The 26,696-nt window shown below is 41.9% G+C and overlaps 1 protein-coding gene across 6 annotated transcripts in view; it reads left to right on the top strand.

Moving 5' to 3' along the window:
- Positions 1-26,696, top strand: part of Fam193a (family with sequence similarity 193 member A) — a 120,595-nt gene that overhangs the window by 74,385 nt on the left and 19,514 nt on the right. For 5 of the 6 annotated variants that reach the window (XR_007980218.1, XR_007980216.1, XR_007980215.1 and 2 more), the window contains 11 exons: positions 528-605; positions 1,353-1,465; positions 1,580-1,822; positions 4,504-4,657; positions 4,783-4,962; positions 8,671-8,922; positions 20,129-20,327; positions 21,209-21,499; positions 22,687-22,969; positions 23,687-23,870; positions 26,135-26,365. Coding sequence is in view for 1 of the 6 variants with exons in the window: in XM_052198961.1 (XP_052054921.1) it covers positions 528-605; positions 1,353-1,465; positions 1,580-1,822; positions 4,504-4,657; positions 4,783-4,962; positions 8,671-8,922; positions 20,129-20,327; positions 21,209-21,499; positions 22,687-22,969; positions 23,687-23,870; positions 26,135-26,365 (2,208 nt within the window). In the remaining 5 variants the exon portion in view is untranslated. The remainder of the gene's footprint in view (positions 1-527; positions 606-1,352; positions 1,466-1,579; positions 1,823-4,503; positions 4,658-4,782; positions 4,963-8,670; positions 8,923-20,128; positions 20,328-21,208; positions 21,500-22,686; positions 22,970-23,686; positions 23,871-26,134; positions 26,366-26,696) is intronic. The other variant, XR_007980217.1, reaches the window with a different exon arrangement.

Here is a 26,696-nt window from a genome sequence, read left to right as displayed (position 1 = left end):
TATTTTGTATTGCACTCCTGTTTTGATTTTATCATTTAAAAGAATTTTCCTTGAGCCAGGCGGTGGTGGCACACACCTGTAATCCCAGCACTCGGGAGGCTGAGGCAGGCGGATTTCTGAGTTCGAGGCCAGCCTGGTCTACAGAGTGAGTTCCAGTACAGTCAGGGTTATACAGAGAAACCCTGTCTCAAAAAAACCTAATCCAAAAAACAAAACAAAACAAATAAATAAATAAATAAATAAATAAATAAATAAATAAATAAATAAGATTTTTTTCTTGAGAATATTCTTTTTTTTTAAATATTTATTTTATGTATATGAGTATACTGTAGCTGTCTTCAGACACATCAGAAGAGGGCATTAGATCCCATTCCAGATGGTTGCTGGGAATTGAACTCAGGACCTCTGGAAGAACAATCAGTGCTCTTATCCTCTGAGCCAACTCCAGCCTGAGAGTGTTCTGTGTAGTTGTTACTAAGGTTTTTTTGTTTTTTGTTTCTATGTGTGTTTTTATATCTTCTTTCTAGATGACAATGAAAACCAAACAGCGCATGTTAACAGAAGACTGGGAGATTTTTAAGCAAAGGAGATTAATTGAAGAACAGGTAAGATTTACAGGAGAGACATGTAAATGACTGTACAGAACAAGTGTCACCTTAGTATCTAGGCATGCTCTCTGTTACAGAATACCAATGAAGACCATTGGTATCTCCTGCCAATATAAAAGTCATTAAACATAGTGATTTTAACTTTCAGTTAAACTGATTACATATACCTGTTTCTTAGTCTTCCATATATGTATTTGGAAAGAATAATCTTGGTAGGAATTGAGAGAACTAAGACCCATATTCCCTGAACTTCTTGCTGGTGCCAGTTAGCCAATTGCGTCAGATTGAAGTTGAACTCCATCCCACCAATGGGATGAGATAGAGTCCCCTTTGCCTGAGTGTGCCAGTAGCGCAGCTCAGTTGGGTTTTGGTACACCCTTCCCACTTTGGTATCTGGATACCTACTTTTCAGTTGAGTTTAGTTATTACTTCCTATATAGCTCTCAGGTCCAATCTTCTCCAGTGGAGAAGTGTCTAACATGAACTGAGCACCCAGAGCAGACCTACCTTCTGGTTATCTGCAAAACTGCACATGGTATGTGTCTGTGGAGACCAGACCATCAAGAGGGTTCCTGATGCTTTGCTCATTTGGCTAACCCTGTCTGTAGATTCCAGGGCGACTCCCTTGTTTTTGTTTTGTCCATCTGTAAAAAGTGGGCCTCTTGATTTGTAAATGATTTCTGTTGTTAAAAATGGGGAAAATATCTTGCAAATTTAAGCCATTGTTTGATAAATTTCCTCTAGTTAACTAATAAGAAAGTGGTTACTGGTGAGAACAACTTCACAGATACCAGGAGGCACATGTTGTCATCTCGGCTGAGCATGCCGGACTGCCCCAACTGCAACTACAGGCGAAGGTGAGCTGGGCTGTCTGGGTGCTGCTGGCCTTCACCCTGCACTAATACAAGCAGAGGTTTGAACCCAACCTTCAGAGTTGGCTTTCTTGGTAACTGTCCTTAATTCTTGATCAGATGTGCTTGTGATGACTGCAGCCTCTCACACATCCTCACTTGTGGTATCATGGACACCCCCGTCACTGATGACATCCACATTCACCAGCTACCACTCCAAGTGGATTCTGCTCCCGACTATCTGTCTGAGATGCGCCCACCTAGTGTGTCATCAGCAAGCTCAGGGTCAGGTTCCAGCTCTCCCATCACAATTCAGCAACATCCCAGACTCATCCTCACAGACAATGGCTCTGCACCAACTTTGTAAGTTGTAACTTTATAATAGTTTCAGAAATTTATCCAATAATGAGAAATATAGACATCAGTCTACAGAAATATGATCACCATTACAGTGCTTTTTATAAAAAAGAAAAAAAAAAGACTTTTCAGTGTGTTAAGCACCTGTTAAAACATGAAATTTTTAATCCAAATTGATGCTGTTTTATTATAATTGCCAGTTGGTATGCAGGGAAATGTCTCTTCAGTTCTGGTCCCATCTTGTCATTCTGTGTGAGTTGGCCAGTGTTCATCCTCTTCATTGTCAGCCCAGTGTTCACGCTTGTTCCATGTCTTGCTAAGAACTCAAATCACTTTAGCAAGCAATTGAAAGTTTGTGTTTTCTGTATTCCCACATTGTAAAGAAGCGCATTTCATATTAGCAAAGGGGCTGAAAACTCAGTTGTGACCCTGTCGCTTGCAGAGGCTTCATACACTAATTTGCACATTTTGCACATGTATTTAGCTTCTCTCTCTCTCTCTCCTCCCTCCCTCCCTCCCACCTCCTTCCTTCCTTCTTTCCTTCTTCCTTTCTTCTTTCCTTCTTCCTTTCTTTCCCTTTTTGTTTGTTTGTTTTTTTGAGACAAGGTTTTTCTAAGGTATCCTGGCTGTCCTGGAACTCACTCTGTAGATCAGACTAACCTCAAACTAGAGATCCACCTGCCTTTTGCCTTCAGAGTACAAATTTTACCACAGTACTGTACGCTGGGCTATGTGCAGTTTCTTTTTTTCCTCCCTCCCTTCCTCCCCAAATGTTGCCCCCGTCCCTTCCAGTATGTGGATTCTTAAGTGAAGTTAGTTGAATATGCAGCCATCACTAGCCCTGCAGAGGTGCTCATGTTGAGGGATTGCTGGCTGTATCTGGCTGCACTTGATCCTCAAATTCTTCCAACTAATTGAGTTGCTCACCACACATTTCATTTGGATTTGTCATGGTGCTGCCTAGGTTTTTCTCTTTCAAAGTTTTTCATTGTCTTTCAGATCTCATTTTTATGGTACTGGGGATAGAATTCAGGGATTCATACATGCTGAACAATTACTTTGCCACTGAATCTTTTCCCCAACTCCAAATTCAAAATAATTCTAAAGGCCTGGGTTGAAGTCCATGGTTGACTCTGCATTGGTCAAAGCTCTACTGCTTGTGCTGTCAGTCCTTGGGCATTTTGAGAATTTCTCCCCCTAGGCATTGGACAGCTTCTAACTGAGGCATGTGGACGTTTACTAAGCAGATGAATCCATTGAAAATTGAAGTTAGGTAAATGCAAATGTATCAAACTATCCCACTGACTCTCATAACTGCCAGTATCAATTGTGGGCTCTAATGTCCGATCAGTCTGATCATTGTGGGCTCTAATGTCTGATCAGTAGTGGAGCTTGGGCCATAGGAGCCTTCTGCCTAGGTGCAACCAACTGCCCACTGTTGGTCTGGGCAGCTCATGCCCACTCCAGGCCCCAACAACTTGTGATTAGTGTCTTCTACGTAATCAACCTCTGTGACTTGAAAAACCATGTGACCCTTAGTGTGCACTGTTGTTCATGGTGCTGTTTTCTAAACAGATGAAATGGCAGCATCATTTTAGTCAGTGCAGTGCAGTGCAGTCTGGGTCTTCCTGGGGTGGAGAAGCCTCCAGCTGTCATGTGTGCCAGGTATGAATTGGTCACTTCATTTCAGAATTAGTTTCCCCATTGGTAATATTATGGCAGTGATAACACTACAGGAATGCTGTGTTGGCCAACACACACTCCTTGCTGGTGGGTGCTTTTTTCTCCTATTGGTCAGCTCTAGGTTTTGGTATAGTACATCAAGACCCAGGAGGCAGGACAGGTGGATTTCTGTAAGTTCAATGCCTGGTGTATATAGTGAGTTCCGTGATAGCCAAGGCTATGTTGAAAGACCCCTCAACAAAACAAAACCAAATGAGTACAATGAGCTTGGTAATCCTGGGCCTTTTCTTAGGAGTCAGACCTAAGAGGTTTTTTTATGTTCTGGAGATCATTGTATGCCGGGATAGAGGATAGATTGGGGAAGTTTTAGATAGTTCTTGATTGAACATGTCAGTTCTTCTTACATATTAGGAAGTCACATTTTAAAGTGGCCTCCATGGGCTAAATCCAGAAGTTTGGCTTTAAGTTTTAGTTTTCATTTTTTAGTGAACAATTTTCTCCTCACATTGATGAAGTTGATTGTTAATAACTGATTTGAGTGGAGCAAGCATAATTAATGTGTAGTTGCTTTAACACTTGGAGTTTGGTCAGCTGGATAGTTTCTGACAATTTGGTATCTGTAAAATCAAACACTGAAGACCTGAAGTTGCTCCTTGTACCTTAACATTTTAATAAAAATTATATTTTCTTGGGAATGGCATTTTTAATTCAGGACTTTTCAGGCCAAATGAAAGTGTAATACCAATTCGTCTTAAGTTTTTTGTGGTTTCCTCAGAATTTCTACTGTGGGACATTCTTTCCCATCCTCCATGTCACAGATGTTACTCATCCAGGCTTTTTTTTGTGTTCAGGTGACTAAGAGGTGTTAAGTAGTGTGAGTGACACTGAACACTCTTCGTGAGCAGACCCATGACCTTAGAGGAGATGTCGTGTTCAGTGGGGGGTGCTCCTCACTGTCCTCCCCAATGGAAGGGCCTCATGGTGACCGTCTCTGCTTGCCTCAGTTGTAGTGATGATGAAGACGTCGCACCATTGTCAGCTAAATTTGCTGACATTTATCCGTTGACCAACTACGATGATACCAATGTGGTGGCCAACATGAATGGAATCCACAGCGAACTGAATGGTGGTGGGGAAAACATGGCCCTGAAAGATGAGGTATGAGTGTGGCTTTTTTATGAGGAGGTGTGGGTGTCAGTAAATGTAGGAAGTGGTTGGTGATCTTTACACTTCATTCACATTATTGTTTTGAAAACAAAAGCTACAGAATGCTGCCTTTTAAGTCCCCTCAGGTAAGCAGCACCAGCCGTAGTTCTTCAGAGGCTGATGATGAAGATGCTGATGGTGAGAGTAGTGGTGAGCCCCCAGGAGCTCCCAAACAAGAGGAGGCCATAGGAAATGGTAACCCCAGGACAGAGGAGAGTAACGGGAACACTCCACCTCCGTCCTACCCAGCTCAGCAGGTAGGAACTTCTGGTTCATGGTTCTCCATTTGCCCAAAGCTCTCTTCCTTGATGTATATTTTCAATAAGTAGAAGCAAATTATGTTAATTTCAGCAATTTCTGAAGATTAGTACTATAGAGAAACAAGCATACTTACAAAACTCATTTTAATCTTTTCTTCTTTTTCCTAAGATATGTAATTGTCATTATTTTTATAGCAACCTGTGCTTACTGAGATATATGTTTTTACTTTCCTTCCTTTTTTCCCTCTCCCTCCCTCCCTCCCTCCTTCCCTCCCTCTCTCCCTTTCTCCCTCTTTTCTTTTTCTGAATTTTTTTTCTGTAAAAGTATAAGACAGGTTTCATCATTTGTGTTGTAGACAGTTCTTACTCTTGGTTGGCCTTGAACTCATGACCTAAACTTCTCAAGTGATAGGATCATAGGTTTATATTCCACATATCCAGCTTCAGAGTTTTATTTGTTCAATAAACAATATTTAAATGAAAGTGAGAACAAATGAAAGTCAGCTGCTTGGCTCATTAATTATTATAATAGGTAATGTAAGTATGTGATTACAGTAATAAAGGTGATATCAAAAGGAATAAGTTGGGAAATCCTACCATCATCTACTTGCCTGCCTGTGTCTCATCATCTGTCTACTTTCAGCCCCTAGGTCCAGTTTTATTATATGCACATGCAAACATTTACTTTCCCTTGTCTTATAAGAATGGCTACCTTGCTTTTCATTTAACAGTATGTCTCTGGGGAGTGTGATTCTGTATTCTCTTCATCTTTGTAACTTTAATTTTTAAAAGTTATTTTTAATAGCACTTTTTGTGTAGGCATCTGCACACGAGTATAGGCGAACAGGGAGGGCAGCAATGTCTGATCCCACTGAGCTGGATTAGAAGCACTTGTGAGTCACTGGATATGGCTGTTAAGCACTGAAATCAGTTCCTCTGTGAAAACAGTATATGCTTTTAACTGATGAGTTACCTCTTTAGGGTTTTGTTTTTGTTTTTTGTTTTTGTTTTTTAATGTTTCCTTTTCTTTGTTTGTATGATTATTGTTGTTTTTTAGTTTGTTTTAGGTTTTGTTTGTTTAAGACAAGGTATATGTAGCTAAGACTGGCCTTAAACTCCTGGTCATATTGACTTTACCACCCAAATGCTGGAATTATGGGTGTGTAGTAGCAGTTCTGGCTCCAAAATAATTTAGAATCTTGACTAAGAATTTCAAACTAAGTCTGAGAAATTCTTTAACTTTATTCATTGAAGTATAAGGGTTTGAATTTTGGGTCTCACTCCTAATTGGTAAGTTCCCTGCCACTGAGCTGTATCTGCATTTAGCCCTGTCCTTCCTATTCTCCTAAAGTCTCAGATTTCTAGTTAAGCACATTGGTCCTTTGGTCCTTCTGATGTTCTATTCCCCTCCTGTGGAGGGTTGTTGTTGTTGTTGTTGTTGTTGTTGTTGTTGTTGTTTGTTTTGTTTTGTTTTTAACCGCTAGCCAACACTTGGCATTCTTTCTTTTGACCATTACAAACTACTCTGAGTTGCCTTGCATGTCTGACATTCATAAGCAGATGTATCCATAGAAGTAATCTGCAATGAGTACTGTGTCAGAATGGTCATCCAGTGGCCCTCAAAGAGTTACAACATAGTTTTGAAGTTTTGCTGATATTAATAATAGGAAACCCTTTTGGTTGTCTTTTATGTACTTAAGGGCTATTTGCTTTCTGTCTTTTTACTGTTTCAGGAGTTCTTTACATACTGAGTGCAAGTCCTAATTTACCCTATTTTCTCAGGTCTGTGGAGTATCTTACTGTATTGAGTTGTCTGCCAGCACTGAGTAACTGAGTATGAGCCCCAGTCCTTATACTTGCTAATATTTGCCACAGCCAATATCTTGTTTTAATGCATTTATTTATTGATATATTAAACAAAACTATTTTCTTCTATTTTTATAGCTTTACCTCTGACTGATGCTGTGATCCATTTGGCTCAGTATTTTTTATGGTGTAGAGTTAGACTCAAAACCATTTTTGTTCTGGAAAGGTCATATTTTTCCATGTTGAAAATTCAGGGCCCCAAATAGTTCCACCAACCAAACGTTAAGACACATGCACCTATGGGGACTGTTCTCAGTGTGGTTCTTTATAAGTAGGTATCTTTTCACAGTAGCCTTACGTGGGGAAAGAATGAGGATAGTCATGACGGTAGAGCCACCAAAGGGTCCCATGTCCTAATGTCACTTTCATGGAGGTTAGAATTGTACCATACAGATTATTAATTATGGAGAGATGCATTTTGATATTGGATTTTTTTTTTTTGTCCTTCCACTTCTGCTGGTTTTGATAATACATTTTGCACAGACTATAGCTTACCAGGGTTCTCAGATTCTTTCTGTCATCTATGTTAGAATTTATGTATTTTTTTTCTTTTCTCTTTATAGTAAGTATTTATTTTTAACATTTTCTGTAATTCTCCGAACAAGCTGTGATAACTGCTTAGACACCTTTGTATACTAATCTGATATGTGGGCCAAGAACCACTTTCTACTCACTCTACTTTTTTGGGTCTCCTCCCTTAATTGAATGGTTGAAATAATAGAACTTCAAATTCTGACTTTGTGCTTAGGAGTGGGGTAGAGGTCTGGTTTTTGTTTTCTCTGATCATTACTTTATTGCAATTAAATGCTGCATCTATATCATTCACAGTGCTCTCTCTGTTCATTTTTTTTTCAGTTTTTGTGTTGTTTGCTTTCTTTTATTTTTATCCTGACTACTTGTATTATTGGTTCAATCCTTGCTGCCTTATTACTCTGAAGGTTCCTGTGACCCAACACATCTCTTTGTAGATTGGAGGACATTTTTTGCTCAGCTTATACTCACAGTGACCTTTGGTTTCTTCCTTTGTGCTATGAAGTCCTGCCACTGTGTACACCTTGCCCTCCTAGTCAGCCACTGAGCTGTGGATAGCTTAAAGAGCATTGCAGTTTTCTCATTTCCAGAGTCTTCTTAATGTGGTTCTGTTTCATTCACTTCACTGTCCATTCCCACTGAGTCTACTTAATGAAAAAAAGAAATGAAAGGAAGGACATGGCTGTTCTAGGTATGGCCGAGGAGAAAGTTTATTGTAGATATGAGGGAGGGCATAACTAGAGACAGGGACATCTGAGAAAATCCAGAGTGGACATGGCTCTGAGCTGGGCCTTGTGTAGAGAGGGAAGGTAGCAGAGTCAGGAATGTAAAAGGTAGCTGAACTGGCTGGATAGCCAAAATGGCTGGAATATATAGGTAAAGAGGTATCACTGGTCTTTCCATTCTGACCAGCTAGCATCCTGTCTGATTCATGGTGTAGGTTTCATTATAGCTGTTGATTGAACAGTAGGACCCCAGCAGACACCAGCCACTCAGTAATCCTGGTTTCTTAGTCCCATTTTTCCTGTAGCTTTGTCCTTCTATTATCTTTATGGGGTCCTTTATTCCTGTTCACTTGGGTCCCTGATCAGTGGCTGCTGCCTCTGCAAATGGAAAGTGAGGCTCAGCTCTCCCCTCTGCAGCCTTCCTCATTATAAGCTCTGGCATCTGTACCTTCTCCTGTGAGGGCCCTGGTTATCTTAGGCCTGTATCTTTTGTGTTTGTTCTGTATTACCTGACTGATAGCAGCTTAATTTATGCCATTATTTGTTCTACATTCTACAAGTACTTCTTTTTCTGTCCTTTTAGGCAGAACAAACACCGAACACTTGTGAGTGCCACGTTTGTAAACAAGAAGCTTCTGGGCTACCAGCATCAGCAATGACTGCTGGAGCCTTGCCTCCTGGCCATCAGTTCCTGAGCCCAGAGAAACCAACACACCCTGCGCTTCACCTGTACCCCCACATCCACGGTCATGTGCCCTTGCATACTGTTCCACACCTGCCTCGACCGCTCATCCACCCCACCTTGTATCCAGCACCCCCCTTCACACACAGTAAGGTAAGCCAGGGCCAGAAGGGCCTGGAAGTCACTTATGACTGAGTTCTGACGAGCAGTTACTTTAGCAGACAGGGTGGTTATGTTGACCCATGTGCAGAGCAGCATCTGCTCCTTGATTGGATGGGCTGCAACCATGTGCTTTGGCTGTAGTCTCCCAAATTCTTGTTATGGTGAACCTTTACAGTGTGTAGGTAAACAAACACACACACACACACACATACACACACACACAATCATGATTTACTCACTAGATTTGGAGAGTTTTCAGGTGATAACAGGTTGAACTCAAGGCTACTTAATAAAAGTCCATTTTTCTGCACATGGCCTGATTTATGCCTTAACATAATAGATAAAACGTGTTGTAAATAGCATGAATCCTGGATGTTTTCTGGGGCATCCTTAGTTTAAAAACAAGGGTCTTGTCAAAATATGCAAACATGAAGAAAATTGCAGTATACATTTCAAAGAAATCCTATTATCTGAGGCTATGGCAGTATAGCTGGAGGGGAGGGAAGAGGGGCCTTACAGTCAAGCCTGTGAAGAGCCAGCCCACTTAGGAAGAGCAGTGAAAGTCTAGAAAATGGTCAGTTTTTGAGTTTCTCTTCAAAAAACTCCATGTATATACTTAACATTTTAGACATTTGAAGATAAATTTAGAAAAATGGGCCTGAAATCCTCTATAGACAGGCTAACATGCAGTGATCCTCTTGACCCTATGCCCCTGTTGTAGGATTACGGTGTGCAGCGTTCATTCCAGCTGATTCTCTCCTCTTCCCTTCGTCTGTTTTGCCTCTTGAACTGCTTTACTCGTGCATTGTTGGCTCACCGTGGTGCTGAGATTTTGTTCTGTTATTAGTTGGCACTAATTAATCCTAGTTTTCCTAACGGTATTCATTTATCTAAGAGTGGTTTTCAAGTAGGACAGAAGGGAGACCATGACATGGAAAGGGCTTGGTTTTCTGGGTTTATTCTATGGTATGGTATGACACATGGCTAGTAAATGGGTTCCCTGTGTGTTTTCTGGGGAGGGGCACAGGTAGTAGATTAATACCACACTTAGAAATGAATACTGTTTAAGTACAATTTTACACAGAAGCTACCCAAACGTATGCTTGAGTTTTGTTAGACTTGGTATTACCCCTTATGAATATGTAACAATATCTTTATTAGCAAAATGTTTTAGTCAAAGCCAGGCTGTGTTTGTGGGTTTTATAACTTATACCCCTTCTCTCTCTCTGGCCTCTCTCTCCCTCCTTCCCTGTCTTCCTCCTTCCATATCTCCATGTGTTCCCAGACAGCCTCTTCTCTTCTTTCTCTCTCCCCTCTCTGTCCCCTCTTTTTCTCTACCTTTACTCCCTTCTCAACCCCTGTTCTCATGCCCCCAAATAAACTTCATTTTATGTTAAAAAAAACAAAAAACAAAACTTATACCTTTCCTCTGGGTGAATGTATAAACTTCCATTAACTTCCTGTTTTTTTCTAGATAGAACTTTTATCTAACTGAGAAAAACTTTTTAATATAATTTTTGTATGTGATACCAATTCCATTGGTCCTGTTAAACTTAGGCAAGTTCTGGCATTAAAGGCTTGTGCCACCACTGCCCAGCATGGTTGTAATTTTTGTTTTAATTTACACTCAGTTATTGTGGCTAAATATGTCATGCATTAAATGTTTAGTATAAATACTATAAAGATTTAATTTCCTTGACCTTAAGGAAATTAAGATTCTGTACCAATGATATATGTATTTGTTAAGATAGATATGAGTTATATAAAAGTTTAAAGAAATGACAAGAAAAGTACTGTAGTGAAATATCAAAGGAAAATAAAATATAGGGCTCTTGCCTAGCTGCACAAGGTCCCAGTTCAATTGTCAGCACCACAAAAACAAATAAAATAGCATTGTACTATAGAGTGCTAATAACTGAATTACACTTTCCAGGCCTGTTTGCTACTCTTGAATTTATAAGTGTTTATGTTCCAGAAGTGAGTATTTGCAGGGTGTGGTGGCTCACATCTCTAATCCCAGCAGATGCAGGAGGACCTCTGTGAGTTTGAGGCCAGCCTGTACTACATAGTGAGCTGTAGGAGAGGCAGGACTACAAGAGAGACCCCATGTCAAAAAACTAAGAGGTGACTATTCCCTATGAGCTAGAGAAGACAAGGGCTTATTCCTATACTACCTGTTAACTTATATAACCTGTTTATTCTGTGTGTGCCACAGGGCTTGTTACCTCTCCTCAGTTTTATACATCCAGCTTCCCCAGTTCAAGGGGAATCTCCCACATCTGACTATCTACTAGAGTTCCAGTCTCTTTATGAGAACGCCCACCTGCTGTTTCCTGCCTTTTGGTAGTAGGCCATCAGCTTTTTATTGACAGGTGATGCTTCTTCATATTACACAAGGGATTATCCGTACAGCCTGTTATTTTATTTACTTTGATAGTGGCTCTCTGACAGCTGTGAGGTGATAAAACACTGACTTAGGGTCTCCTGCTGAGTAGGCTGTGTGGGGTTACATGCTTTTGCCCTTCCTTCTCTCTGTGCTTCTGTTGTGTTTGTCTGTTTTGACTGCCAGTGCCACAGGCTTATGACTGGAACTTTACAATACATTTTATACAAGTGTACAGTTTTGTTTTGATTATTGTCTTAGTTACTTATTCTATTTCTGTGAAGAACACCATGACCAAGGCAAGCATTTAAGTCGGGACTTGCTTTCAATTTATGGAGTAGTCTATTATCAGGCAGGTAATATGGCAACACACATAGCACTAGAGTAATTGCTAAGAGCTAAATCCTAATCCAAAGTCAGCATCAGAGAGACACTTGCTTTGGCATGGGCTTTTAAAGCCTCGAAGTCCACCCCTAGTGACACACTTCCTTCAACAAGACCACACCTGTTCTTTTCAAACACTACTACCCCTTGGTGACTAAGCACATATGAGGCTATGGAGGCCTGTAGCTGGTCTTTGCTATGTTGTAGGTTCTTCTTTCCTATCCTTTATCTCTCTTCTCCACTCCCCCACCCCATTTCATGCCCATCACTAGATAGAGAAAGAAGGAAAAATATGGGGTGAGGGGATCCCTGAATCTAATTTCTTTTTGTTTTTTTCTTTGAGCATGCCTATTAACAAACTACAAGCAAACACCCTGAATGACCAACAACCACCTACCCAGCCTATCAGAGCTCTAGAGTTTATCCTCTGAAAAGTTCCCAGAATTCCAAAGATCACACAATTATATAAACTATCTACAGCTGGCAAAACCATACCTTTGCTAAAGCGTGAGTCAAATCATAGTCAGCTGCTGCAGAGAGTCTGAAGACTCCCCATATATCCACAGCTGGCTGGGCAGTGGAGGCACACCCTTTTAATCCCAGCACTTGGGAGGAGAGACAGGCGTATTTCTGAGTTCTCGGAAAATCTGGTCTACAGAGTGAGTTCCGGGACAGCAGCCAGGGCTACACAGAGAAATCCTGTCTCACCCCCCGCCCCCCAAGACAGAGACAGAGACAGTACTTTATTTCTGTGTTTTTTAAACCAAAATTCCAAAATTGTCACTTGTATTGATTCTTGTATTGCATCCTTGTATTGATTCTTTGTAAATTTCACTTCACACACTCCAATCAGACTAACCTCCTCATCTTCTACCCTTGCAAACACCCTGAGCCCCCACGAAGGGGAAAAAAAAATCTCATTGTGGAAGCTCTACTCTGTCACAGTGAGTCCCACTGTATTAGCAAAAGGCAGGAAATAGCAGGTGGGCATTCTGATAAAGGGACTAGAACTCTGGGAGATAGTCAGATGTGGGAGATTCCCCTCGAACTCTGAAGAAGTTGGTTGTATAAAACTGAGGAGAGGTAACAAGCCCTGTGGCACACACAGAATAAACAGGTTATATAAGTTACCAGCTAGTCAGGGAACAAACCCTTGTTTAAGGCCATAAGACACTGTACATAAATAGGCCTCCCAAGTTGTTATTGGGAACTGGGAAGTGGGTGGAAAAGCCTGGGGTTACAACAGGCTTTGGGTATCATTGTGGAAGCTGTAGTGTATCACAGTGTGTCCCACAGTACCCCCTTTTCCACACTTTTTTACTTGCAGTGTTCATGGCAATGAGTTGTTGGTCTGGTTCCAAGCCTCTGGCTTCTGCTGCGATATCAATACTGGATCCTCTCAGGGACTCCTCTCAGATATCCTGTTGTTGCCCTGTGTCATGGACATCCTGTAGTGTTGGGTCTGTAGGACTGGCTCCTTTACTCACTCAGCAGTTGGCAGATGGAATAGATGTTGGGGAGGGCCAGGTCAAAGCCCTGGAGCTGGTCTGGGTGGCAGCTGAGCTGGTCAGCCTTCCAAGCTCACCTGTGCTGTCCTGGTTAGTATATCCAGTGCTGCAGCTGGCAAGGGACGGTGCCAGATCTCCCGCTCTCAACCCATGGGGTGGACTTACCAGTGCCCATGCCATCAGGTCATCTACTACGCTGCCCAGGTGAGATGCAGGGACCAGTTCTCTAGGGGCTTATTCACCCGAAACACCGCCCCCCCCAAACCAGGGTCAGCTCTCCTGTGCTCCCCAGGGGAGGGGATCTGGGCTGGGGGCCATTCTTATTCAAACTGTCACAATTATGGACTCTTTAATATTCTGTGTGAGTTGTATGATGATTTTTTTTCTACTTTGAAAAAAGTCATTAATATTGTGACAGAAATCATATGGAAATGTAACTTGTTGGCAGTAGTCTTTGATGGTCACAGTTTGTATGTCTGTTCTCATTTATCCTCCCACTTCTTGGGTTAACTCAAATATTCTATTCTTTTTGTGTTATTTTCTGATTGTTTTTAGTACATAAAATTGTAATTCATTTTGTTTTTTTAATGTGAACCTATCTTGGTGTGGTGAATTCATTTATTAGCTCTAACCATTTTTGGTTTTGCTTACTCTAAAATGTTTAAGGTTGTCCTATAAAATTTTATAATCTAAACAATTCCTTTCTTCCATCCCCCCACCTAAGTACCCTGACACTCGTTACTAATACTATATTGAATAGAATTGGTAGACATGTACCTCTCAACTTCCTAGGGCCTAATGCCTGCATGCTAAGTTAAGCTCTGTGTCCAGTCCTGGGCCTACTCCACCTAAACTTCTGCCAGTAACTGTTGCTATTAACATTTTTGAGTTGGGTAATTTGAGTCTTGGGTTTTTTTTAATTGGTTTGGTTTTTTATTTGTTTGTTTGTTTGAGTCTGTCTTAGCAAAGGTTTCTCATTTTAGTCGGTCTTTACAAAGAACAATCTCTTACTCTGTTTCTCTTTGTGAGAGCATGCTGGTTGCTTTTCCAGAGGACCCAAGTCTGGTTCACAATGCCCATGTTATGTAGCTCACAACTACTCGAAACTCTACACTGGAAAAAGCAGTGCACTTTTCTGGATTTTGATGGCAGGTGCACATGTGCACAAACTTAAAGAAAATGGTATCACCTGCCACCACCTCACAACTTGTGGGATGCCCAATCCTGGTGGTAGAAATCAAACATATCCCTTTTGCCAAAAAAAAAAAAAAAGAAAGAAAGAAAAAAGAAAAAAGAAAGTCAAGAAATGAAAAAAGCAAGTGCTCCTACCCATTGAGCTATTGTGATTCAATTTATTTTCTGTATTATTTATTACAACCCTAATTATTATGATGATTTTTATTTGGATGAAGTCTTTATTGCCTGGACTCAAAATCTTCATTATGCCTTTCAAGTATCCCTAATTTTTTTTTTTTATTAATAAAAGCATGAGTTGCCGGGGCGGTGGTGGCGCACGCCTGTAATCCCAGCACTTGGGAGGCGGAAGCAGGTGTATTTCTGAGTTTGAGGACAGCCAGGGCTACACAGAGAAACTTTGTCTTGAAAAAACAAACAAACAACCCCCCCCCCCACAAAAAAGCATGTGTTGCTGCTTTAATGTAAATTTCCTCCTTTACTCTTGCTTTCTATGCATCTTATACTTTTTTTAATCTTTAACCCATTGGGTTCTTACTCTTGCAAGCATTTTTCTTAAACGTTTATTTACTTGGTGGGTAAGGGAGCAGCATGCACATGTGTAGAAGTCAGAAGAAATTAATGGAACCTGTCCTCTGCTTTTGCCATACGGGTCCCAGCAATCAAAATTTTTCTCACAAGGTTAATGAGCAACTACCTTTATCTGCTGAGCCATTTGACAGACCTGTCTCTTCACTTCTAACTTACAGAGTATTGTGGGTGGACCAATGGCTCAGGGATAAGAGCATGTGCTGCTTTTCCAAAGGGCCCAAGTTCAGTTCACTGCACTGCAACGTGGTGTAGCTTATGACCTGCAACCTCACCCTTGTCCCTAACACATAACTAAAAGAAGTAAAAGTAAAGCTTTTGGAATGGATATTTTAGATAAGTGTAGTTGAGTTTCTTAAACCTTGTGCTTCAATTTTTTTTTTCTTTTTTCTTTTTGGTTTTTTGGATTTGGTTTTTTTGAGACAGGGTTTCTCTGTGTATCCCTGGCTGTCCTGGAACTCACTCTGTAGACCAGGCTGGCCTCAAACTCAGAAATCCACCTGCCTCTGCCTCCCTGAGTGTTGGGGTTACAGGCGTGCGCCACCACCGCCCAGTGTGCTTCAATTTTTATTGATATTTTCATGTCATTCAACTTTTTTCTATTTTTATGAAACATAATATTGGTAGGAATGATTTTTGGATATATTTAGATCATTATCAATTTGTAGTTTTATATTCATCTTCAAAGGCTTCTGTTTAACTATTATTTTATATTTTTCAATGCCTTATGATTTATCAGTAATACTTAACATTTTAACCCTCTTGGGGTTGCTCTGGATTCACAGTGTACATTAACTATTCCCTTTGAGATTGAACTGTCAGGCCCTCTACACATAGCCCAAGTGGCTTCTAGAAAATGCCACCTCCTTTCTTCACTTTTTCACATAGCATTTGGTACATGAGTTGATCTCCCAGACAGTTGCTTTCACATGAGTTAGGAATATGAGAAAAAAAATTTGTTTTCTGAGATAGGTTTCTCATTGTAGCCCTGGCTGTCCTGGAACTCACTCTGTAGAGAGAAAATATTTTATGTTGCATTTATTTATGATCTTTCTGTCTGTGGACCCAACCATCTGACCTGTATACTTTTCTTTCTGCCTCAAGATAATCATTTAATTTTAGATAGGGCCAGTATATTACAGGTGAGTTCCTTAGGCTTTTGAATTTTTTTTATTTCTCCTTTACTTTTTTTGGTTTTTCAAGACTTAGCCCTGACTATCCTGGAACTCACTTTGTAGACTTGGCTAGCCTTGATCTCAGAGATCCACCTGCCTCTGTCTGCAGGAGTGCTGGGATTAAAGGTGTGCACCACCTCCTGCCCAACTCTCCTTCATTACTGAAGGATTAATTTACTGATTGCACAGTTCTGTATATGTGGGATTTTCTTGCAGTATCCTAAATCTACTTAACTTTGTTGTTTCCATGTATGCATAGTTTCTGAGGGACCTGTTTTCACTCCAATTCAGATTAGGTATTGTGGGGAGATTCATTGTGGAGACTAGCTCATGTTAGGGGGTTTGTTAATCTCTGTTTCATGTTAGAGGTAGTGCTTATTTTCTCTAGTCTCAGAATAGTGATGCCAATACTTCGGTTTTATTGCCTCTTTACCATTGCTAGGAGGTTAAAAAAAAAACTCAGAAAAACAAAACTAAGAAATATTTGTGTTAACTTTGTCATTGACTGGAATTCTATTGGTCTGACTGTACAGTGGAAGTTTTTTTCAGTTAATGGTCCCATATGTATTTGTCTTGGCTTGCCACCTTCTCTCAGTTGTGGTGTCTGAGCTGGTATGGGTAGAGAAGACTTGATCATCCACTCCAAAAGCAATGCAGCTTTATGAAAGTGATTCTGTTTGGATTCTCATCAGAGTTTTTACTTAAAGCAAAGAATTTTCTTTCTTACAAGTTTGCCATAAAGTGGAAAATAATTCAAAATTACTGTTAATTGAAGCTTTGTGAATTTGTTCGAAGAGTCTGTTGGTTAATAACTGCTGCACTTACAAACATACCCACAGTGGTCCACTGAGCAGACAGCTGAGCTGTTTTCAGAAGGAACACTTATGTTGCTGAGGGCATCAGGTACCATGCACAAGATCATTGAGAAACAACTTTTCTTGTTATCTGTCCCTCAATTTTGCCTTCTGTCTCTGCAACTGGGCCTTTTGTTTGTGTAGGTGGGCTTCTGAAGAAGCATGTAAGTAAAATATGTAAGAGTGTGGCTGTTGGACTCCTTAGTCTTCAGAAATTAGCTATTTTCAGCAATCATTTATTGAGCACCCAGTATGTGCCAGGCCCTGTGCTATATTCTAGGAACACCCACGTCAGTTAATCCTGGTCGGTGTTTTTAAAAGGGAAGGCAAAAACATCATCAGAATAAAATACCAAATGTTATGGCAAGCCTGATGATGTGGCTCAGTGGTAAAACACTTGCCTGGTATGCACAAGGCGCTTGGTTCCATCCCCTGAGCCACAACAGAAAGGATACCTTGTCATGCCTCAGGTAACTTGTGGGTAGACACAGGGTAGGAAAGTAACATAGGAGAACAGATCTGAATGGGGCACAAAGGTCATCACAAAGCAGAGGGCACTGGAAGAATGAGCAAGGGTTGTACATGAGTGTGGTAAAGGTGAGGAACCAAAGCCAGACAAGTGCTCAGCTGTGTCCAAGGAGAGTCTCAGCTCTCACCTCACATCCTGTACTAGCAAGCAGGCTGAGGTACACTGGCGGGTGTTTCTGTCCCTTAGCCAAAGGTTCCTAAATTACCTGTTCTTATCAGTTCATCTCGACAAGGCCCCACTGAGCTTTTTATTACTTTGTGGAACCAAGTGTCTCTATTAAAATGTAGTTTCATTATTTTCCTTGCGTTTTGCTCCCTCGGACTCCCATGCCTAAACAAAGCTGTTTTAGACCATCCAAACCTGTTACCTCTGTCTAGAATACTTTTGGACCCCAAGCATTTGTTCTGCTTGTCTGTCTCCCCTTTTCCTGTCTCCCAGAGCCTTCCAGGGTTAGAGGAAGTTGTGTGTTATGCCAATGGACTGGGTGGAGTCACCGAACAGCTCTTCAAATGTTAGAACGGGCCTAGCTGGTGGAATTTGGCATAGTTTTAGGACTAGGTATCCATCTTTGCCCTTGCCAAATGCTTCTTGCAGGCCAGGCAGATTTCAGATGAGAAAACTAAAGCACAAAAGATTGAGTGATATGCCTGAGGTCACACAGCTACCAAAAGGGAGGTTGAAGTTTATTTCTAGTTTCTGTTTAGCTCTCATGGACTATGTTCTCACAATGGAGCCAGGGATGACTTCCAGGCTCACACACAGCTCCCTCCTTTCCTCACCATTTTCACACCATTATATCATCAGTTCTCATCACCTCACCAGCAGCTTCAGTACATCCTTGCCTCACTGATCACCACTGTGTTGTCACAGCTCACCTTTCTAATAAGCTGACCAAATTGTCTTCTCCTGGCTTGACACCCTGAATGGCTCCCTTGCCTCTTCAGAATAGTAACCACACAGTTGCCTCTGGTGTAGCCTCTATTGTTCACATCTAATGGGCCATCCCCCATCTTTTCTCTAAACTCCATCTGACCACCCCTTGGTGTAATTGAGAATTCCCCTGATGTCCTCACACTTGAATCTACAGAATCCACAGATAATTTATGCATCACAAAGAGTGGGATCACCAGGCATTCTTCTAATGCCAGGTCTGTAGCTCACCTAGGGCATAGTCCACTCATTCAGCAATACTTGACTCTACACAGCATTATCCAGAGCTGGGGTACTAGGCAAAGATCCACACCCCACCCCCACCACACCCCCTGTTTTTTTCAAGACAGGTTTTCTGTATATAGTTTTAGCTATTCAGGAACTCACTCTATAGACTAGACTGGCCTCAAACTCAACTTCTGAGATTAAAAGCATGTTATCATAACCAGCCAGGGCCGTGGTCTTAATGCCTTATTTTCTTATAGAGTGACTTTGATTTAGAAGTCAGGCATCAAAATACCAGACTACACCATGGCAGGTGGAGGAAGAGGCTAAATCCCAAGGTGTTAAGTGGGGTCTTACCTTGGTCCTGAGTTGGATCCAGAGCAAAACAGTGTCAGCTTTTCTGGGACAGTGGCATCTTGGCTGAGGCTTGGGAACAAGTGTACGTCAAGAGGCTCCAGAGTTTAGAGCCAGGTGAGCAAGTGAGAAAGGAAAAGAGGTTGGAGAGGTGGAAACCAGAAAGGAAGATCTGTGTGCTCAGGCTTGCTCTCCAGGAAGAGGTGGTCTTTATTTTCCCTAAGATGTCATGGGGCATGGAAGGACTTCAATTTTTATCTGAAAAGTAGCAGAAAGCTTCCTCAGTATTGTAAATACAGATCAATCACTTGGGCTGCTATGAGGAAAGGACTGGTTGGTATGAGGGCCAGATCCCAGTTGAGAGGCCAGCATGGCTGTGCCGCTATGTGGATGACACAGCCCTTCCAGTACTTCATTAGGTATCAAGCACGGAGGGGCTCTAGGGAACCAGGTGAGTGCAGGGAGCTGCCAGCAAATTGGCACTCAATAAATACGCATTGCTGACCGGCCCACCGACTGTATTTCACTTACTCTCCCTGGCCTCACCAGGCCTGTCTCAGGGTCTAGGCCAGTTTGCTGATGAGATTGGAATGACTTACTCCCTGGAAACAGGAGTAAATCAGCATCCCAGTTTCAGAGCACAACCAAAATCTTTCTAGCTCTTCAGATCTGTGTTGTTCTTTGCACAGCTCTAAGAGTTGAGGGTAAAGGCCTTACCATTGTTATCAGTACTTCTAACTGATTTGACAGTGTTGATCAGTACAGTGTCTAAGGAGGCCAAGCCACAGAACAGCTCTTACATGTGTGAACCATATTTAAAGTGTGACTAGACAGGAATGGTAGAAGTGGCTGAGTTGTCAGAAACCATCAGGGACTTTTGGTTAAAGGTTGACCTGCATGTGTAGCCTTCCTAAGTAAACCTCCACTCCAGCATTTATGAGACGTGCTCCCCATGGACATCAACTTGTGGGAAGCTTACTCCTCAAGGTTTCAGTCACAATTTGTCTGTAGTTGAATTACACAGGTATACAGAATATTAATTTTGATATGTGATTAGAACTTTTTTTTTGTAGGCTTTACCGCCAGCACCTGTTCAGAGTCACACAAATAAGCCTCAGGCATTCAATGCATCTCTTCAAGACCATATTTACCCGAGCTGTTTTGGGAACACTCCAGACTGGAATAGTTCTAAATTTATAAGTCTTTGGGAATCAGAAATGATGAATGATAAGAACTGGAACCCTGGCACTTTCTTGCCAGATACAATTTCTGGTAAGGAATTCATTAAAACTTTCTAAAGGTTTTAACTATGCTGAGCCAAGTAAGATGGTCTTCGTTGCGTTCCCCAGTGGGAGGCCCTGGGGCCTGGCATCCTACCCTCCCTTCCACATCTGTTCTGATGGGTTCGCCGCATTGATTAACAGAGCTAACACTGGCTCCATGCTACCCGCCAGCACTGTGAGCTACATGATGCTGCCCAGCCACAGAGGATCTAGTCTCCAGGGTCTGTGTCTGGCCTGTAGTTGTGAAATAATGGTGACTGCCAGACCTCAGCTCAGTGCTTGGAGCCAGGGAGATATTGCCACATCCACCTGAATGCTGTGACTTAAGCTCCTATTTACTGATTTCTATATTGACCCTAAAGGGCTCTCTCCCCTCTAACAAGCACCTTCTCCCGAGCTGCCTCAATTGCTGAGGCTCAGCTGTTACTTCAATCTTAGGTCCAGAGGCATCTGGAAAGGGCTGATACCCACACCTCTCTGTCTTTAGATGGCTAGAGCCCCTGGTCAGTCACTCCACCCATCCTTGAATATGCTCAGAACAGACCTGGTCCTGATATTCTTGAAGGGATTTATAGCTGTGTGACCTTAGACAAGTTGCTTAGCCTTTCTGAGCCTCAGTTTCTTCATCTTTAGGATGGGAATTATATTTCCAACGTCAAGAATGTGTTTCAAGGCATTCAGTGATACTGAAAAGCACCTAGCACAGGTATTGGCACATAATAGGTGCTCAATAAACCTTCTATAGAATAAAAGCATCATCCCAGAGGAGTTCTGGTTTCAGTAGCAGTCCCAGTGTTAGCATGTTCTGTAGGTGATTTTGCTAAGTGCTGTTTCTCTTAGAAGCTTTAATTTTCCCATTCTTCTCCAAAGGAAATGATATATTAGGGCCAGTGCTCTCAGAAACAAGACCTGAAGCCCTTCCACCTCCTCCCAGCAACGAGGCTCCTGCAATTTCAGATATCAAAGAAAAGAAAAATGCTGCAAAAAAGAAGTGTTTGTATAATTTCCAAGATGCTTTTATGGAAGCAAATGAAGTTGCCATGGCAAGCACAGTTGCCATGGCCACCTCCTCAGCTACATCCTCTGTGTCATGCACAGCCACCACAGTGCAGTCTAGCAGCAGTCAGTTCAAGGTGTCGTCCAGAAGGCCGCCTTCCATAGGTAAGAAACCTGAGAGCCTTACAGCCTCTCACTTCTAACACCACCCATGTTGTTACTATTCAGCCTTTCAAGAGATGGAAATGAAACAAACCCCTGAAGGTGCTTATGCACAAGAACATACCCTGTGGATTCTGGGTGGAATTTTAGTTTCATCAAAATAAATACCTTGGGTTGTCTTGTCTCTAGCCTGTCTTCTGTGATAGGCATAGATCATTGCTTTCTGGGCACAGCTATTGCTAAGCAAAAGAGAATTTGTGCAAGCCAATAAGACTAGCCTGCTAACACTTACATTAATCATTTACTGACAATTAGAAGGGACCTCAAAGCAAGGAAATGTTTATAAGAGACTTGGGACAGATGCCTCGGAACATGACAGCCAGTAGGTACCTCATCAACCGAAGTTGAGGTAATTTGAGCATCAGAACGAATCGTGATTGTTCTCCTTATTGTCAGAAATCCCTAGGGATGTTCCTAGGCTCCACCTCTGACAAACTCCTCTTTACAGAAGCATAGCTAGAGTAGAAAAGGGTTGGTTACTGTGCTTCAATCAGCAGTCCATTGGCTAATAGATAGAAGTCAGGCTAATCAGGGACTGTGTTACTTTTCCTCTTGTTGTGACAAAATATCACGAAAAAGCAACCTAAGAAAGAAGAGGTTATCCATTCTCCCAGTTGTGGTAAGATAAAGCACACTGGTATAAGGCTGGCCTCTTTAGAATTGTCCGCCTTGTGGAAGGAAAAGCAGAGCAGCAGCTGGATTAGTGGGAGCAGCTGTGATGAACTTGGAACAGTTAGGATCTTGGATTCAGATTACATTTGGAATGTGAGCTCCAGGTCTGTGAATGCTGGTACCCACAGTGGAGAGAGCACAGGTTATCTACAAACCAGGCTCAAGAGCTCAAGTTAGAGCATTGCTTACTATAGATGTCAGGACCAGATCTGGTGTGTGTAGAAAACGAAGTAAATGTGACCAGCCATATGGGTGGTCTTCTGTGTATTATTCCTTCAGTGTTTTTCTAGGTCTGAACACACTCCACCCCATCAAAAAAAAGTGGAAAAAAATGTAATTAAAGGCAACAAAGAATGTTTGTTTTCTTCAGTCAATGACAGTCTCTCTCTCTCTCTCTCTCTCTCTCTCTCTCTCTCTCTCTCTCTCTCTCTCTCTCTCTCTTGTATCTCTACCTGTAGGTGATGTTTTTCACGGCCTCAACAAAGAGGATCACAGACATTCAGCACCTGCTGCTCCCAGGAACAGCCCCACAGGCCTTGCCCCGCTCCCAGCCTTGTCTCCTTCTGCGCTCTCTCCAGCCTCTACACCTCACCTTCCAAACCTTGCTGCCCCATCATTCCCCAAAACTGCAACCACAGCCCCTGGGTTCGCGGATACACGCAAGAGCTTCTGCCCTACCCCTGTGGCACCCCCACCTTCCACAACAGATGGCTCCATAAGTGCCCCTCCCAGTGTCTGCAGGTGAGCCACGGAACTCAGGTTCCTGAGTGGAGGGCTGGGAGCCATGCTACACTAACATAGCTACAGACTGTGCTCTGGGTCCAGGCAGGTAACAAGTCCAGTGCAGAAGAAAGAGACCTCACCCACAGAGGCCAAGGCCGTGGAGTTGGAGAGGCTCCAGTCTCACTCTCAGCCTCTAGTTCTTCAGAGGAAAGAACAATGGCCCGGCTGCCAAGACCAGGGTCAGGGATGCTGACTATCTCCACTGGTGGCATTAAGGGTGTGGTGTGCCTTGCTTGTTTTTTTGTTTTGTTTTGTTTTTTTAAGCTGTATCTGCTATTCATTGGGTAGAATCTGCAGGAAATTTCCAAGATGTATATACTAAAACTAATACCACACACAGGGATTTTTATAAAAGATCATTTCTGTTACCTTTGAACTTGCCTGTTAGAAACACGTCCTTTGTAATCCCCATTATGGAACCAGTGGTCTCAAGGAAGTCAGAAGAGTCTTGTGTCCATCCATTGGCACTGCAGGTGTGCTATGACTACTGAGCACATGTCTGCCAGAACCCAGTCACTGTATTCTTGGCTGGTGGCACGTGATTCTCTGACTCCAGAACCATGAGCTCTCTTTGCTGCCTTGGTCTGAAAAATGAGCAGAACAGTGGGTGGGTATGAGGAATAATTAATGCCTCCAGAGTGGCTTCTTGCTAATGAGCTGTATGTGGTTTTGCAGTGACCCTGACTGTGAAGGGCACCGCTGCGAGAATGGTGTCTATGACCCGCAGCAGGATGATGGGGATGAGAGTGCAGATGAGGACAGCTGCTCCGAACACAGCTCCAGCACCTCAACTTCCACCAACCAGAAGGAGGGCAAGTACTGTGACTGCTGCTACTGTGAGTTCTTTGGACATGGCGGGGTAAGTGCATGATATCAGTGTATTATGACCTGACAGTTGTGTGACTTGCTGAGTCTTTGTCAAGAATTGTGTTTTAGATATATTTTTTTTTATTTTGAATTATGTATAGGTGTGAGTATCTATCTATATGTGGGCTTGTGTAAGTGCCTGTGGTCACTAAAGATGGCTGATGTCCTAGAACTAGAGTTACAGATGATTGTGAGCTAGGTGCTAGGAATTGAACTTCGACCCTCTGGAAGAATAGAATGTGATCTTAACCACTGAGCTATCCCCTTAATGGGTTGTTTTGTTGCTGTTGTTTTGTTTTTAATAATTTATTTTTATTTTATGTGCATTGGTGTTTCACCTTCAATGTATATTTGTATGACAGTGTCAGATCTTGGAGTTACAGACAGTTGTGAGCTACCGTAGAGGTGCTGGGAATTGAGCCCAGGTCCTCTCAAGAACAGTCAGTGCTCTTAACAGCTGAGCCATCTCTTCAGGTCCCGAGTGGGTTGTTAGGATTGGACCGGTACTTCATAGGAATAAAGGCTGCAGAAGGAGTTCTAAAGAGGGCAAGAGGATAACGGGATGAATATGATCAAACTGTTTAAATGTATGAGATTTATAGGCACTTCCAGATATACTTACCTAAAGATTCAGGATTTCATCACCATAGCTTTTCTCTTATCATTGTATTTTTGTGGTTGGTGGTGGTTTATTTCTGATTTTTGAGATATTTTCTTCATATTTTAGGCTGATCTGGAACTAGTTATGTGGCCAGGCTGGTCTTATGCTTTGTCCTCTGCAATACTGAAATTACAGAACTGAGTTTTTTGTTTGTTTGTTTGTTTGTATTTTATTCGATATATTTTTTATTTACATTTCAAATGATTTCCCGTTTTCTGGCCCCCCACTCCCCGAAAGTCACATAAGCCCCCTTCCATTCCCCGGTTCTCCCACCCACTCCTTCCCACTTTCCTTTTCTGGTTTTGCCTTATACTGCTACACTGAGTCTTTCCAGAACCAGGGGCCACTCCTCCCAGAACTGAGTTTTGTATTTATTTATGAGATTGTAAATAGTCAGTGAAGTAGGTTATTACCTAAATCTCACCGTAGTTTGTCTCATGCAGTTTGTGTGGATAGTATGAACCCTATTGTTGGAACTCTCCAGAGCAGGAACTGTATTTATGCAACCCAAGGTTCTTCATGGTCCCTAGGAAGGGTAAATAAGAAGTGAAGGGGTATAGGTGTTGTGTTTCCTTTGCTTTGTTCTGTCTCCATTTCCTGAAGTGTGTGTGTGTGTGTGTGTGTGTATTTGTTTGTTTTTGTTTTAGTTTTCTGAGACAGGGTTTCTCTGCATAGCTCTGGCTGTCCTGGAACTCACTCTGTAGACCAGGCTGGCTCTGAACTCAGAAATCCACCTGCCTCTGCCTCCCAAGTGCTGGGATTAAAGGTGTGCGCCACCACTGCCTGACCTTTTTTTTTTTTTTTAAGATTTGTTTATTACATGTAAGTACACTGTAGCTGTCTTCAGACACTCCTGAAGAGGGCGTCAGATTTTGTTACAGATGGTTGTGAGCCACCATGTAGTTGCTGGGATTTGAACTCAGGACCTTCAGAAGAGCAATCAGTGCTCTTAACCGCTGAGCCATCTCTCCAGCCCCATATGTGTGATTTTTAATAGTAAAAAATGTGGGAGTAGGGCTGAGAGCCAGGTGTTTTTCCTTTTATTCCCCTTTAACACTAAAAAGGAAAGTAAAGATTGCTGAAGAGAATACGGAACAGAGATTTATCAACATCAAAAAATAATCAGAGTTAGAGAACTCAATTATAGAATGTTCACTGAGCCAATGTAAAACCCTTGGTTTGATCCCCAGCTCTGGTGGTAGGGAAGATAGTCCCATTTTACCAAATAAAGATATACATATGTATATTGTTTTTCAGCTTTAAAAAATCCATTCGTATATATTTTGCTAGATTTTCACAAATGTATACCAATTGAAAGGTAGTTAATAAATCTCATCTTTTAGGTTATATGGTAATAATTAGGTTTTGCTTTTTATCCTGCCATTCATTTTCTCAATTTTTCTTTTACAATGATTATATATAAGTACATATTAAGTATTATAATCAGTCTGAAGGCATATATTAAGTTTAAAGCATATATTAAATATTTAAGTAACTTTTTTGAAAAACGGGTTATTTTTAGAGATATGTTCTGAAATTTGTTACATTCAAAGTTGTTAAACTTGAGGACTAATTTATTTATATTTTTACCTTAGCCTCCAGCTGCACCAACAAGTAGAAATTATGCAGAAATGAGGGAAAAACTTCGTTTACGGCTGACTAAGAGGAAGGAAGAACAACCCAAGAAAATGGAACAGATCTCAGAACGGGAGGGTGTAGTCGACCATCGGAGAGTGGAGGATTTGTTACAGTTTATAAACAGCTCAGAGGCCAAGCCAGTTAGTAGTAGTCGGGCAGCCAAGCGAGCAAGGCACAAGCAGAGGAAGGTAAGTGACAGCCCTCCCTGCCGGGGCACACAGATGAGGCTAGGGCTGCTTGACATGCCTGCCCCGGCACTCTGAGAGACTGCCGGACTCAGAAGGCCTGAACTAGCAGCTGTACCACATTGTCTTCTTCCAGTATTGAATGGGTAATAGGCTCTCATTCAGTGTGCTCCGCCTGGCCAGTGGGACAGCAGAGCCTACATACACTTTTCTAGGAACCTTTCTTCCAAAGAAACAGAAGGAAGAGATTTTGTGATGCAGAGTAGATGGGACTCTGAGGTTTAGAAGCTGACCTTTTATAGATGGCCTTTGATAGGAGATTGATCTCTGGCCC

The sequence above is a fragment of the Apodemus sylvaticus genome, chromosome 11 (genome assembly GCF_947179515.1).
Source record: "Apodemus sylvaticus chromosome 11, mApoSyl1.1, whole genome shotgun sequence".
NCBI classification, from domain to species: domain Eukaryota; kingdom Metazoa; phylum Chordata; class Mammalia; order Rodentia; family Muridae; genus Apodemus; species Apodemus sylvaticus.
The sequence above is the reverse complement of the archived record's forward strand: the minus strand, read 5'-3'. Positions and strand labels throughout refer to the sequence as shown.